Source organism: Alternaria arbusti (genome assembly GCF_024043155.1).
Source record: "Alternaria arbusti strain BMP 1465 chromosome Unknown scaffold_6, whole genome shotgun sequence".
Taxonomy (NCBI): domain Eukaryota; kingdom Fungi; phylum Ascomycota; class Dothideomycetes; order Pleosporales; family Pleosporaceae; genus Alternaria; species Alternaria arbusti.
Genome location: NW_026249946.1, coordinates 16,911 through 30,886, shown reverse-complemented (window position 1 = coordinate 30,886; position 13,976 = coordinate 16,911). Strand labels below are relative to the sequence as shown.

Below are 13,976 nucleotides of genomic sequence, written 5' to 3'. Positions count from 1 at the left end.
ATTTCCATGATATGCGACATGGGTCCTCCTTTTCTTGATATAAGACGTCGTTCTTTCGGAATTTGAGGAAATATAGAATGCGTCTTGAGGATATCTTTTCCTGGAAGGTCCTAACGGAAGCCGTTAAAACAAGCGCTTTCCCGCTATGTGGTATACGAGACATTACTTACCATCCTCGTTGATTCCATGTACTACCCTCGGTAATTTCGTGCGTCAACGAGTAATCGTGGTCAGCATCCAGATACTTGATGCCCGACGGAGATTGGTGTATCCATCTGTCGAAAGTATCAGCCAGGCCAGTGTCGGCCGTACTACCTGTGATAGCGACAAGAGTTAGGTAAGAGTTCCCATAGATCTCTGTCATGTTTTGAATCTCGGTCATTTTATGCTGCTGATCATCCTGAACGATACAAAGCTGGTCAACGAAAATGTATCGCTGTCCGAGAAATCGTGTAACTTCCAGAGCTTCTCGTATCGTCCTGGGTAGGGTCACTACTTCTTTCACGAGACTTCCTTGCTGCCTCAACCGATCGATATTGTCTTTATTCAACTGTAAAGTCTGCACTCCGCCCCATACGTAGCTGAGGGTGAGATAACGCTCGGCAACCTCACCCTCAATTACGCATGCGTTTACAACGTCAATGAGCCATGTAGGCCATGCGACCGCGTCCGCTTTGGGTACAACGCATGGAGAGCCATGATGCTCGTCGCACGTTTTGATCCAATCCTTGATCATGTCAACTCGCGTCTCTTCCTCAATTGTGGGCTTCGCCGTCTCATCGTGTTTGTAAGTCGGTTCCGCGCCGTTCTCGACAGTGCCGTCTTGTAATGACATGGTGAAGGTTGTGTTATCCGGCTGTACGGACTCAAAATGGACGAGAGATGATACGCGCTGCAAACGTGAGGTCAGGCCTTGCACTTTGACTGCGCCGCACGACGACATGCCCCGCACTCTTTCTAAAAGCTCCCATTGCACAGAACTTACAGGCCTCCCAAATGAAGACATGGATCGACAATTCGTCGGAAGATTCTGAATGTCATTACGATTTCTCAATACACTTTCTTCGCCTGCAGAGGTTGGTAGATCATGCGCTCCAAGGTTCTGTGGCAGCACTGTGCGTTCTTTTGAAGCAACAACGCCTTTTCGTGGGCGGAGCCACGAGAGAAACCAGCGCACATTCGGTATTGTGTTGCTAATACATTGGACATAACCTTGGAGTCGTTGTTGGTAGTTGAGTACAGGGGCGCAACGATTTACGACGTATCTAGCGTAGCGTGATGGAGCTAAATCGTGAGGATGTCGTGATGACGTCACACCTGGGCAGGCACTTTGGTACCTAGCCCTGGAGGTCTCTCACAAACCTTCATCTTCACGCAAATTCATGTACAGCCATGTCGTACGTGCTCGCCCTCCAGAAGTAGTCTATGCGCATGCAGAGTGAGTCTCTTCGAGCTACACATGCACTGATTAGTGATAGGTCTGCCAGTGACGCAAACACGGCAGTCGGACAGACCCGCTCTATATTTGTTTCATTATAAGGAGAGCCACGAGTCGCTACGTCCAACCAGACCGCTATTGAACTCGCCATCAAGTCACACTAGAACAGTATCGTCTGGCCCCAATACTGTTCAGTAATCTTAGAGCACCGGCAGAATTGGGGAGGGGCGGTGAGTGCCACCTCGCTACTATCGACGTTCTTGACCCTATACACCACATTGGCACTCTTACGCACATCCGGAAGCTATGCTTCTTCCATCCTCAGGTACGCCATGTTAGCGCTGAGGCTCCGAGAAACAAGCATTTTACCCCGGATTCCCAAGGTGCCAACCCAAGCTTTTTCGAGAGCTGCCTTTTAGCCAGAACGGTTCGGCTCCACGCCGGTACACCATCTGACCACGCGGCCGTAACGCCATCCATCTATCCACCGCGCGATGTGCCGAAGGTGCTATACGTTACACCGTTCTACTCGCTCGCTTGCTCGCTTTTCCCCCGAAAGACACTGGGATTCATATGTACCCCAGACGAGCTCGGCTTGGTTCTGCATGAAAGAGATGCGGGCTACGGCAATAATCCCTGTCGGATCTTCGTCACAGGGACGGCGTGACTGCTCAGATAAATTGCGAGGACGGATGAAAGGACCATCTGTGCGCCAGGAGAACGCAAACCAGTATTCTGTACCCCACCGATACGCTATGGTGTACAGTCGAGGCAATCGATTCTGCCTAAAGGACAGCAACTATGGCCAAGTGAAACTGTCTTTATAAACACCTCACCCGTTGCCCAGACTTGATCATCACGCTCCCTTGACATCTCATCTCCATCCGAAGCAAAGTACCCACTTATCCAAACGTCAACATGAAGTTCGCTGCAGCGACAGCTCTCTTTGCAGGTCTCGCGGCCGCCGGCCCAGTTGAGCTCGCCGAGCGCCAGAGCTGCCCTAAGGTCTACATCTTCGGAGCTCGTGAGACTACCCTGCCTCAAAGCAATGGCTACGGTACCGCCGCTGGGCTCGTAAACTCCGTCAAGAGCGCCTACCCCGGTGCAGGATCCGAAGCCATCGTATACCCAGCGTGCGGTGGAGGATCTGCCTGCGGAGGCATTTCCTACGACAACTCTGCTTCCCAGGGAACTGCGGCTGTTGTCAAGGCTGTTACTGCCTACAACCAAAAGTGCCCTGACACCCAGATCGTCCTCATCGGATACTCTCAGGTATGGATGATGCCATGAAATCCAAGAAAGCCAAGTACTAACGGCCCGCAGGGAGGTCAGATCATGGACAACGCCGTCTGCGGCGGTGCAGGTTCCACATTGACCGGCACCGCCCTGGCAGCCGTCAAGGCCGCAATCTTCATGGGTGACCCCCACAACCGTAACGGTCTCCCCTACAACGTCGGTACCTGCAAGGCCCAAGGCGTAAGTTTACCCTTCTCTCATACACAGTTACTCTTACTAACACCTACCTCAGTTCGCCGCCCGCCCCTCAGGGTTCTCCTGCTCGCCCGCCAGCACCAGCATCATCCAGAGCTACTGCGACTCTCAGGACCCATACTGCTGCAACGGAAACGACGCCAACCACCACCAGCAGTACGTCAGCATTTACGGAAACCAGGCCCTTACCTTCATCAAGAGCAAGCTCACTGCTTAGACGTGTCTTGCATGCGAAGAGGAGGAAAGGAAAATTGGCCGGCACCTACTGTAGGTGTGACACTTCGATGTAAATATGAATCAAATGAACATGTATATGCTACACGATGAGGGGCTACTTGCTCCACTGCAACCAATCGTCACCGTGCTTGCTTCTCTTAATTTCTTCTCCCAACACCCAACCGGGCAGATCAGGTAGTCCTTGTTTCCCAATATCACCAGCCTCTTCAACGTTCATGTCCAAACCGATCTCTCTACTCCAATTGAGAACATTCTGCATATGCGCCGCAGTTATTTTGAAAAGGCTCTTGTTACCCGCGCTTAGAGTGGGGTGTTTCGCTCGGCCGGATGTCTCGATCATGCTGCCATTAACATCTCTACCGAGGCATACGCGCTGGAACCTGAGGACTGCTTTGTAGAGCTCCTCGATTGCGAAGTTATCTGTGAAGGTTTTGGGGTCATTTCCAACTATGCGAGAGGACATCGTGGGGTAGGCGGTGGCGGGCAGATCTGGTACGTTCGCTCGCGGTATATACGGCGTGTGCTTGCTCGCACCTTCTAGCACGCAAGCGTATATACCCTTTCATGACCGAATGTTTGCGCTCTAACAATGTGAGAAAGCGCCATACGGTTACTGCACGGGTGTTTGTTCAAGTTAAAATCCATTCGCGCCCTTTTGTCTTCCCCAACTCAGACATCATTCCCTTACCGTAATCTGCTCTAAACACCCAAGATGTGCGTTCCCGGTCCTCTGGAAAAGCTCTACTTTCATGGCTGCTTCATCGATCCGTTCTTTTCCCTCACCACCGAAGCCGAGAGAATGGACTGTCTTACCGGAAACGTGATGAGTCCGCTAAAAGATATGAAGTATGTTTACTTGGGTACGTGGGGTAAAGATAAGTTCAGAACGCTGAATGAGGAGCAAAAGCGACACTTCAAACGCTGTCTGAGCAAGATCACGGCATATCTGGAAGAAATGAATGGGTGGGTCGATGAGATCGAGGTGGAACTTGAGGAGACGGCTGGAATACGGCGATGGGATTGCAAGGTGGAAAAGTAGGATTGTTATTGACAACATCCGCTATGTAAAAGAAATGTAAACGCCAACCCAGGCGCCATGTAACTATGCAACATCCACTCATTAACTTCATCAAAATCCTCTTGCTGCATCTTACAACTTGGCCTTTGGCCACTGGTCCATCAAATCCGTCATCTCGAACCTAGGCCAGTCGGGGTTGAGGCTAGGCGCCGGCCTTTCGCGATCCCATGCCCACTTCTCCTTGAGCGCTGGTTCCAGCTCGTCTTCCAGCATCTGCACGACGTATTTGCCGAGAACGGGGAAGAACTTGTAGCCGTGGAAGGAGCCGCATGTGGCGACGTAGAGGCCCTTGGCACCGGCGTGCGGCGAGATGATGAAGTCGGATGAAGTCGTGAATGCGTCCCTGGGTGATGTTAGTACTGATCGAACAGGAGAGATATGAGTGTAGAACTTACCAGCAAATCCGATGCTTCTCCATCTTCCAATTCGCGCCCTTCTTGCCGTAAAACACATCATTCGCGTGATCGATATCCAGCTTCAACGGACCAGGCACGTCCCACTGGTTATAATCCTTTCCAGACGGCGGCGCAGAAACGAAGCGACCGGGTAGTACTTCGTGTGTATGCTTGAAGATCTTCTCGCCCCACCACTTGAGCTCGCGGTCCTTGGTAGGCGGTAAGCTGCCGATGAAGGGTCCGTATGCGGCGGTGTAGCCCTGGACACCGACGGGCATGTCCTTGAACTTCTCGTACGACTTCTCGTCTAGCGTCGTCATGCCGGTCGTGATACCACCAGCGACAATTCTTGAGCCAGAACGCAGGTTGGGGTTGCCGCTTTTCTGGGCGGCTTGCTCGAGGAGCTTGGCGGTGTAGGCGCCGGTTGAGAGGATGGTGTGGGTGGCTTTGATGGTGCTGCCTTGCTCTGTGTTGACGCCTGTGCATCGGCCGGCGCTGTCGAAGTCTAGGTCTTTGACCTTCTCGGTGATGTACTTGACGCCCTTTGCGATCGACCACTTGGTAACTGCTCTTAGCGCGTCACCAGCCTGTGCCCAACCACTTGTCTTGTTGACGAGTACACTCTTTGCGCCGTCGTAGTTCGCATCCTCGAAAAGCCCGCCGAACAACTTCTTCGCCTCCTCAATGGTGACTGACTGCAGGTCTGCTTCGCGTCCAAGCTTCTTGTAGTTGTCGATGACTTCTTGTGCGTAATCTGAACGGCAAACCCAGAAGATACCAGTCTCGTGGAAGTATGGTTGCCATAACGGGTCCTCCTTGAACACATCTTGCGCCTCGAGCGCAAGTCTGCAGTAAATGACATCGTCGTAGTCGGCGCGCACGACCTTGTTCCAGTCCCACGAAGCTGCTACGCGGTTATCGGCGTCCCAAGCATCCTGGTCGACAACAGTAACTTGTCGATCTGGGTACTTCTTGATAAGGTGGTAAGCAGTTGAAATGCCGAAGACGCCGGCGCCAACGACGAGGTATGAGGGCTTGCTGGACGACATGTTGTTCAGTAACCAGGGCTTATCGTCGCAGAGCATAGAAGTGGGAGAGGTTTGATGCAGCGATGACCATCCAAGACCATCGCATTGCGTATTTATATCATCACGCACTACTACTATCACTCGCACCACAAGCGGCTAGTGAGTATAGTGGGCCGAAAGCGGCCATGTCGTTGTGGTCGCTGTAGACTAGGCGCGGGGCATTCGTGGAGGTTGTTTCCTCATCGAGCAAGATTTTGCGACGGGCAAGCTCCGTTGCTTTTCCCGATGCCCTCTGCGCCGGCTGCCATGGCTTCAATTGGACATGGCAGGTGATTAATCGCCTGCCTATCTGCTGATATCGACGTCTGAAGCGTTGCGCAGTCGTCACCGACGGTTCCGATTATCGTGGCCGTTGGAAAGGTCGCCGCATCTAAGCGAGACGGCGGCGGCCGTAGCATGCTAACCCGATTCAGCTATGCGGCGCGATGAGTGAATCTGAAGCGCAGACTGACATCACATTTGAGCTGTTGAAATCTTGTAATGTTAGTAGAAAAAAGGATGAGAGGTCCCAGTTGTGGCATGCACTGGTCAATCCAGGATATACATCTAGTCACCACGCGGTGCTGTATCAAGCTCGGCAGCCACCACGAGCTTGGGCTTTCTTTGGAACACGATCACTGTTGTCATACTATTCGCGAGACTTCTAGTATGTAGCTTTGCATGTTTCACGGATATGGAGTGCTTGTGTCGTAGTGTGCTAGCATCACGCATCACTGTAGCAAGCGGCACCATCGAACCTATCGCTTCCATGCGAACTGCACGAAACATAAACATTCCTGCAAGGCACATATCCATTCACGCTATATTGAGACCCTGTCATGCATGCAAGACTAAGATAGCTCAAGAGGACTATGTACATCCCGGCCAGTGACAAGGGGCGCCAGCGTGTCAGGGGCATACAAGCTAGCCACACTGACGACAGGAACACTTCATTCCTCGAATAGCACGCTGAATAGAGGCTTTCAGGTACGCTAGAAACATACGCGAATGCAACGTCGATGCAGTACGGGTAGACTAGGGCTGACAGCGTGGCCCGATGGCCCTGCAGGATGGCGTCTCGGGGCCTCTTCGCGTGGACACGGTACGTTAACCGACCTAGTGCAAAGAGCTCCCGGTAAATATCCAATAAGAAGTCTCGTACGATCCTTCAGTAGCTGCGTCCCAAGATACCCAAATGTCGACGTTGCGTCACTCGCTCAGTAACGATAGGTTACGCCTCCTTCCGGCCATGGAGTCGCAGTCGCCTGGCTACCACGTACGAAGGGACTGCCTCGAGTAGCACGAGAATCTGGATCTTCCTCAGAGTCTGAGCTCGGAATGACAATGTATGACGACGCGTCCGCTTGGCTGGCCACCATACTGGTCCTCGATCTCTTCGCACTACCGCGATCCATACCCCCCGAAAGTACCCTCTTGTGACGCGGTTTCTTCGTGCCGACTTTCGGTTTGAGGATATATATGTCTTGGTCTGGGTGTTCGCGAGTCCGGTAGAAGTCGTGGCTTCCGGGGAAGCTACCACCCCAATCTAGCGACTTGTGCTCAAGTTTAGTGCCAGGAACTTGTAATGGGTTAGCTTGATACGTATTTAATTTAATGGCTGGGGATACTGACCATAGGATGTTTTCTTTGACCGGTCTGTCAAGTCTACCCTCGCCGTGTTGCTGCGCTCTGGTGGTGGCCTGGGGCTCGGAGGCGCTCGCGGTGCTGGCGGTGCCGGTGTAGCCGTTGGAAGTGACGGAGATGAACTCCTACTTGGAGGTTGGTACAGAGACCCGTTCTCTTCCATTTCATCGTCTTCGCTGACACTAGGAGGTTGGTAGTTGCTACGCGGATCGATTGGTTTTACAGTGGCAGTGCGTGAGCCAGAATCGACCGAATCTGGTTGGATTAGTACTCTCTCGGACATTTAAAAGTGGTAATATGTTACTTACGTGTCGTGGGTACTGTGGTCGCTTTGGAAGTACGTGGGACGATAACGTCATGCTTGAGAGGCGATACCGAGCCGCGATATTGACCAACGAAAGCCCCCTCAACGTCTCGGGATACGAAAGGGAAGTAAAAACGGTCAGGATCTAGATCAGAGAAGGTGACACCGTCGCTGACAGCCTGAGATACATGGCTTGGGCAGGAGCAAACCCGTTCTGCCCATCGTTAGCTTGAGTGTGAAGTCCATTGTTCCTGTGGAACTTACCGTCATGGTTCAGACACTGCTTGCCCAGCATTTCTACCTGTTCGCGGGAGCCCCGATGATAGGTTACCCTAACCGTCTTATTTTTGTGCATGTGTGAATCCGTAGACTCCCATGTGACCACAAGCTCGCCTTTCTTCTGTGTCGAACGGCACGCGACTGATCGAGGCATCTGCGACAGGCGAATCCTAGCCATACTCTTCAGCCAACGTTCTTCAGTAGCTATACGAGGATGTTTGCCGGTAGCGATGAGCTGGGAGATCATGATATCCCATAGCTGCAGGACTGCATGATCGCAGGAAAAGATCCCCGATCCATCCTCCTCGCAGAATGCTTGCTCGTGTGCGCCGGCCCAAGTGAGCCACTTGCTGTGGACTTTCCAGATACCTGCAAAGAACCCAGCATCGATGTTCAGGTGTTCACCGGCTACGAAAGTAAGCTCCATATCTCGGGTGGCTGGAGAAGAGGATAGCAAGCATTGCAGCATTTTGTGCATGCTTGCTGCGAAGATACTGTCTGGTCCAGGGCTCACGACTTCTGCGGAACTGAAAAGATGAAGTAACTCCTCGCTTGGCGTTCTGCAAAGACTGTACTTCCTCAGAATTCTCCACAAGTCGGGGCCGAGCGGAGTAGGGTTTTTTCGCAAATTCTTGCTGATAGCGTGAGCTTCCTGGAAGGCTACAGTTAGTGGAGTTCGTTTCAATGAAGCTTATTTCCCTACATCTTTCCCTTCGCCAGCCCGATAGTAGAAGGCTACCTGACCCTCTTCGCTAATGTTGAGCGTCAACATCTTCTCCCACACCTTCTTGGCAATCTCCCTGGGCATAGGCTCGTGTCCGTGGCGGTAGGGATACATCATCACATCGCCCTTCTTGCCAATCGAACCCAGGAGCAGGTTGGTGTAATCCGTCAGCAGTTCGGAATTACTCGACCTATCTGCTCGTATTGCAGCTGACCAGATGGCGATGATACCCTCACTCTCTTCTGTTGCACCAGAAAGCGCATCGCGATCGGCGCTAGTGTTCCCCTTGACAAAGTTGTATCCGTAAACGTATTGTTGTCGCTGGGTTCCCCCGCGCGGCAATAACAGACCACGAAGGTACATGCGTGCTTGGTATTCGGGGTCGCGGATAAGATCGCCGTGGATAGTGCGGATGATGTCTTTTGGAGGATTGATGTCGAGGGTGACGGTGATCCATTCCTTGAAGTCGATGATATTCAGCCGTTTACCTGGTGCCTCCGTCCCTTTCACATCTTTGACTTTTCCTGGTTCGCCAACGATCAAACAAACATCCTCCCAGGCATGGTGATTACGGGTCCGGGGTTGACCTTTGTCCTTTTTCTTGATTTCCTTCAATTTGACCGCGTTGATGCGAGTGAGGGAGCAGATGAAGTTACCCTCTTTGTAAATGTAGTGCCAGCTGAAGCCGCCACTTTCGTGGCGCACATCGTAGCCATTACGTCGGTAAACAAGAGAAGATATCTTCATACCATCTCCATGTTGTCCAGTCTGTCCAGATTCGTCGGCCTTGGAAGTTGATCCAGTAGCCAAATCGGAAAATTTGAGGGTGGCTTCGAAGTTGACTATCTTCAGGCCTCCCATGCAGTTTCCATCCTTGTCACCCTTAAAGTGAATGTAGCCAAGAAGGTTCTCGTTATCTGGATGGCGCGCTTCAATGATGAGCTCTCGTCCTTTCTCAATGTACGTTGGTAGGAATCGGGACAGATCAAGGTCGAAGGATTTCAGAATGCCGTCTCTCCTACTCGTAGTTAGAGGCTGAAATCTCGGAAATTTCGGCGACCACACTTACCAGTTTTGATAGGACTCGCGGTAGGCTTCCATACATGTCCAATCTGGTCTATAATCGTTCACAATGTTAAGATCCTTTTTGGCCGTGTTTTTGCCAATCAGATCAGTGTTCAAGTCCAGGTGGAAGTCGTCGTCGTCGTCTGAGGACTTTTCAGCGCCCTCACCCACTGCCCTTGAAACTTGTGTGCTATGGATCATTGCGCCTTTAGTCAACGACACTGGCGCCATCTTACGGGTACCGACCTTGTGATGGCGCAACGTTGGCGAGGTGAAGTGGAGGGTACAAGAATCAATTTACCATCCAAAAGGGAATGTTGAAATTAGCGATCCATTAGAGCAGGGTAAGTGAGAGAGTCAAAATAGAGCAGCGCCCGTTTGCTACCGCACAGACCCCGTTAGCGTATCTTTCGGTCGCACAGCGACGCGCCCAGTCACGTGGACATGGCGACTTCCTAAATCGGCGAAATTTGTCTTCTGTGCGAACACGATTGGAAGTGTCCTAAGTGGTTTGTCTGATCCACTTTATCGCATTACCATGGAGTGGACGGCCAGTGTCAAATCGAGCTGTCTTCTCTGACCCCAACTACTCAACACAAGCAACCTCAAACGACAGTAACCGTCGCATTCCCCCTCAAATCCATCGAACTCGCCCCAACATGCACAACAAAATCCCCCTTCTCAACCACATACTGCATCTTCCTATCCCACAGCCCCCACTTCGCCACATCCAACTCAACACTAACATCCACCGTCTCACCCGCCTTGACCATAACCTTCTTGAAGCCCTTGAGCTCCTTGTTCGGCACCACCACACTAGCAAAGACATCTTGAACATAGACCTGCACTACCTCCTTGCCATCCACCTCTGATTCGTTCGTCACGGTCACGGTCGCGGTGATAGTGTCGCTGGGACTGACTTCGGTCTTTGAGAGTGTGACGTTAGAATAAGTGAAGTTTGCGTAGGAGAGGCCGTATCCGAATTCGTATAGTGCCTGGGGGCTGTTGAGGACGTATTGGTGGCCGAATTGGAGAGTGCCGTTTGGTAGGATGGCTCCGGCGTCGGTCGCCCGCCCGGAGTTGAGGTAGTCGTAGTAGATTGGCAGGGTACCGACGTCGTAAGGGAAGGAGACTGAGAGTTTGCCGGAGGGCGTGACGTCGCCGAAGAGGACGTCGGCTAGTCCATTGCCGCCTTGCTCACCGGGGTAAAATTGCTGGAGGAGCGCGGCTGAGTTGTCGGAGATCCAGGGCTCGGTGACGGGCTTGCCGGAGGAGTATACGACGATGGTGGGTTTGCCGGTTTCGATGATGGCTTGGACGAGCTCGCCCATGGCGCCGACGAGGTTGAGTGATGCGACGTCTACATGTTCACCGGTAGTGGCGTTTAGACCTTGCCAGAGCTCTTGCTGATCGCGTGACCAGGTACCGACGACGACTACTGCGACATCTGCAGCCTCGGCTGCAGCAACGGCATCGGGGAAGCCAGACTGATCGTTTGACCAGCGCTCGCACCCTTGGGCGTAGGTCACAGTGCCACTCGATGCACTCTGAATGCCTTGCAACGGGGTAACGTTGGTAGGGTTGTACTGAGAGCGATAGACCACGTAGTCTCCGAGATTAGTGATGTTGGCCATAGGGCCAATGACAGCAATATTTGCAGACTTGGAGAGAGGCAAGGTGCTGTTCTTGTTCTCGAGCAAGACGATGGAGTCAGCCTCAAGTGTCCTCGCGAGCTGCACATGCTCTTCAGGGTGAATGATGGACTCAGTCGCGTTCGTGGAGAGGCCTTTGTATGGGTTCTCGAAGAGACCCATTTCGAATTTCGCTCGGAGCTGACGGCTCACGGCTCGGTCGACGATCTCGATGTCTAGCTTGCCTTCTTCGACTAAGCGTGGGATGTTTGCGTAGTTGTATGAGCCTCCACCCATCTCCACGTCGTTGCCGTTTGGTAGAGCCATGAGTGTTACCGCTTCGCTATCGATTGGCGTGTCTTCTGTTTTGCATTGGCACAGCTTGAAGTTGCAGCACAGCCTGTCTGTAGCGCCCGCATCCGAAGTGAGCCAGTACTTGTAACCCCATTCCTCGCGGAGAATTGTCTCTTGCATGTGGCCATCCGCGATTGAAGGGATTCCATCATAAGAGTGATAAGCACCCATGATGTTCCAGGCACCAGCATCCATGATCGCTCGATGAAAAGGCGGCAGCCAGGTAGTTCGCAGCTCTCTTTCGCCTCCATGAACTGGCCCAGTGTTGAGACCTTGCTCTGGATTACTGAATCCGGCAAAGTGCTTGACTGTGGCGCTAACATTAAGACTTTGCACTCCCTTGACGTATTCGTATGCCATTTCGCCAGCCAGGAAACCATCTTCGCCATATGTCTCCTCTACTCTTCCAAAACGCAGCTCACGCGCCAGATCCGCGAGTGGAGCGAACAGTTGATTGATGCCGAGAGGAGCCGATTCCTTTGCAATCGCCACAGCCATATCGTGTATCAGCTGCGGATCCCACGAGCATGCTTGCCCGATTGGGCTGTTGTAGATGGTCGCATTACCGACGAGCAAGCCATGTATAGCTTCCGTCTGAACCATTGCTGGAATGCCCAATGTCGTATTGTGCACGAGGTAGTCCTGGCCAATCTTGACGCCATTGCTGATCCATTCCGCAGGTATCGGATAGCCGACGTAGAATTGACCTGCGCGGACGCGAAAGTTCCATTCGAGTCCTGTCTCGTTGACAGCATTGGTGGTGGTATTGATCCAATTCGAGATATCTCCCTGAATGAGCTGAGCTGTCTTTTCCTCGATAGTCATCCGGGAAAGAAGATCCGCCACTCTGTCCTCGACTGGTGCGGAAGCATCCTTGTAAGTCGCATTCGCTGCTTGCTGTCTACGAACCAAGTCGTACGCGCTGCTAGGAAGGAGCAGAGCACACCCAGCAAGCAGGGAGGCTGAACCGGAGAAAAATTGCCGCATAATGGTATGGAGTGTACACCGCGTGAGTGAGTCTCGCCCAGATACTCGGTTCTAGACAATGTACCGTAAGTCTTATAGATGCTCTCCAGGGTCTACGGGCCGTTGGATGGGGTGCATGCAGACTTCTGGATGTACTGCGGACAATCTTCACCCGAGACGCTCATCGTATATTGAGGTACCGGTTCAATGGGTGATGATCTATGTCATACTTCCCAACCGAAATGATGCCGCGGGTTGTTGGGCTGCATGCGACGCGTGCTAACTCCTCGAGCGCACATTCGGTGCAGATCGGAAGGCTTGCTCTGATCGCATTTTCGTTATAGACGCGTGCATGTTCGACTTTACGCGTGGAAGCGAAGCGAAGAAAGCTGTGTCGAGTGTGTGGGACATGAGGTTTGATTGACGGAAGAAATGGTGGCTTGCGCTAGCCAAGGCGCTTCCCCCCGCTCTGGTCTCAAACGAACAACGCTCTCCGCACTTCAACCCCGGATCATCTCAGTCGTTGAACTTTCTTGACATAGTTTGATGTACTGTACTTGCTCCTTCGGAAACTAGGGACTGGATCCGTAGGCTCTGCAGCGCTGTTGCAGCTAATTGTAAACTCGATGACGTCGCCGGTCTTGAACGCATGGCATGGCAAGTTTGCTTGAATGAAATCTTCGTTTAACATTATGTAATACTCTTTCAACATCTAAAGCCTATGAGAACTCATTGTAGCATACCCCGTAGACAATTGTCCATCTGACATCAAACTCAAGGCCCCGAATCTAGTATAAACGCCATATATGCGCCATAAAACCTGGTATATCCTCCTCTTTCCCCAATCCCATCCCAGCCCATCCCATCTCGCATCTCCCTTAATTACTCATACAAAAATTAAATAATGTCATCGTAATAAACACATAAGAATCGTAATCGTCTTCTCTTCCTTACACCTCTCTCACATTCATCACATTTTACGCCAAAAGCAACAAAGGCATAAAGAAAGCCACCCACCACACCCTCTCTTTGCTCCTGTCACTCAGCATACCACTCGCACCTCCGGTGGCGGCCGGGGGTGCAGGTGGTTCACCTGTGTATTGCGAGATGCGTGTTGAGGTTGAAGTTGGTGTGGTGGCTGTGCTGAGCGTCGACCCGGCGACGAGGGCGCTGGAAGGTTCGGGGGTAGGGCGAGAGATGGGGGATGCGGAGCCACGGGAGGCGGAGGGGTTGTAGGAGAAGGGTGGGGCGGTGGGGAAGGCGCTGTCGGTGTTGGAGGGTGGTGATGGCGTTGAGGATGTGA

At 52.4% G+C, this 13,976-nt stretch overlaps 8 protein-coding genes across 8 annotated transcripts; 2 read left to right on the top strand and 6 right to left on the bottom strand.

Annotated features, from left to right (window-relative positions):
• Positions 1-166: 166 nt before the first annotated feature.
• J4E86_005187 (uncharacterized protein) lies at positions 167-835 on the bottom strand (the record flags this gene model as incomplete). The annotated part of the gene is made up of 1 exon (XM_051445723.1): positions 167-835. One exon carries the CDS (start codon positions 833-835, stop codon positions 167-169), a length of 669 nt encoding a protein of 222 aa, XP_051302490.1.
• A 1,521-nt stretch (positions 836-2,356) lies between these two features.
• J4E86_005186 (uncharacterized protein) lies at positions 2,357-3,146 on the top strand (the record flags this gene model as incomplete). Its single annotated transcript, XM_051445722.1, has 3 exons — positions 2,357-2,710; positions 2,762-2,914; positions 2,967-3,146. The coding sequence occupies 3 exons, from the start codon at positions 2,357-2,359 to the stop codon at positions 3,144-3,146; spliced, it is 687 nt and encodes a 228-aa protein (XP_051302489.1).
• A 114-nt stretch (positions 3,147-3,260) lies between these two features.
• Positions 3,261-3,629, bottom strand: J4E86_005185 (uncharacterized protein; the record flags this gene model as incomplete). The annotated part of the gene is made up of 2 exons (XM_051445721.1): positions 3,261-3,419; positions 3,537-3,629. The coding sequence occupies 2 exons, from the start codon at positions 3,627-3,629 to the stop codon at positions 3,261-3,263; spliced, it is 252 nt and encodes an 83-aa protein (XP_051302488.1).
• Positions 3,630-3,878: 249 nt separating this feature from the next.
• Positions 3,879-4,205, top strand: J4E86_005184 (uncharacterized protein; the record flags this gene model as incomplete). The annotated part of the gene is made up of 2 exons (XM_051445720.1): positions 3,879-3,986; positions 4,014-4,205. 2 exons carry the CDS (start codon positions 3,879-3,881, stop codon positions 4,203-4,205), a joined length of 300 nt encoding a protein of 99 aa, XP_051302487.1.
• A 111-nt stretch (positions 4,206-4,316) lies between these two features.
• On the bottom strand, positions 4,317-5,724 carry J4E86_005183 (uncharacterized protein; the record flags this gene model as incomplete). The annotated part of the gene is made up of 2 exons (XM_051445719.1): positions 4,317-4,587; positions 4,640-5,724. The coding sequence occupies 2 exons, from the start codon at positions 5,722-5,724 to the stop codon at positions 4,317-4,319; spliced, it is 1,356 nt and encodes a 451-aa protein (XP_051302486.1).
• Positions 5,725-6,923: 1,199 nt separating this feature from the next.
• J4E86_005182 (uncharacterized protein) lies at positions 6,924-8,360 on the bottom strand (the record flags this gene model as incomplete). Its single annotated transcript, XM_051445718.1, has 3 exons — positions 6,924-7,285; positions 7,339-7,605; positions 7,919-8,360. 3 exons carry the CDS (start codon positions 8,358-8,360, stop codon positions 6,924-6,926), a joined length of 1,071 nt encoding a protein of 356 aa, XP_051302485.1.
• Positions 8,361-8,624: 264 nt separating this feature from the next.
• Positions 8,625-9,953, bottom strand: J4E86_005181 (uncharacterized protein; the record flags this gene model as incomplete). Its single annotated transcript, XM_051445717.1, has 2 exons — positions 8,625-9,675; positions 9,727-9,953. 2 exons carry the CDS (start codon positions 9,951-9,953, stop codon positions 8,625-8,627), a joined length of 1,278 nt encoding a protein of 425 aa, XP_051302484.1.
• A 374-nt stretch (positions 9,954-10,327) lies between these two features.
• Positions 10,328-12,694, bottom strand: J4E86_005180 (uncharacterized protein; the record flags this gene model as incomplete). The annotated part of the gene is made up of 1 exon (XM_051445716.1): positions 10,328-12,694. One exon carries the CDS (start codon positions 12,692-12,694, stop codon positions 10,328-10,330), a length of 2,367 nt encoding a protein of 788 aa, XP_051302483.1.
• Positions 12,695-13,976: the final 1,282 nt, after the last annotated feature.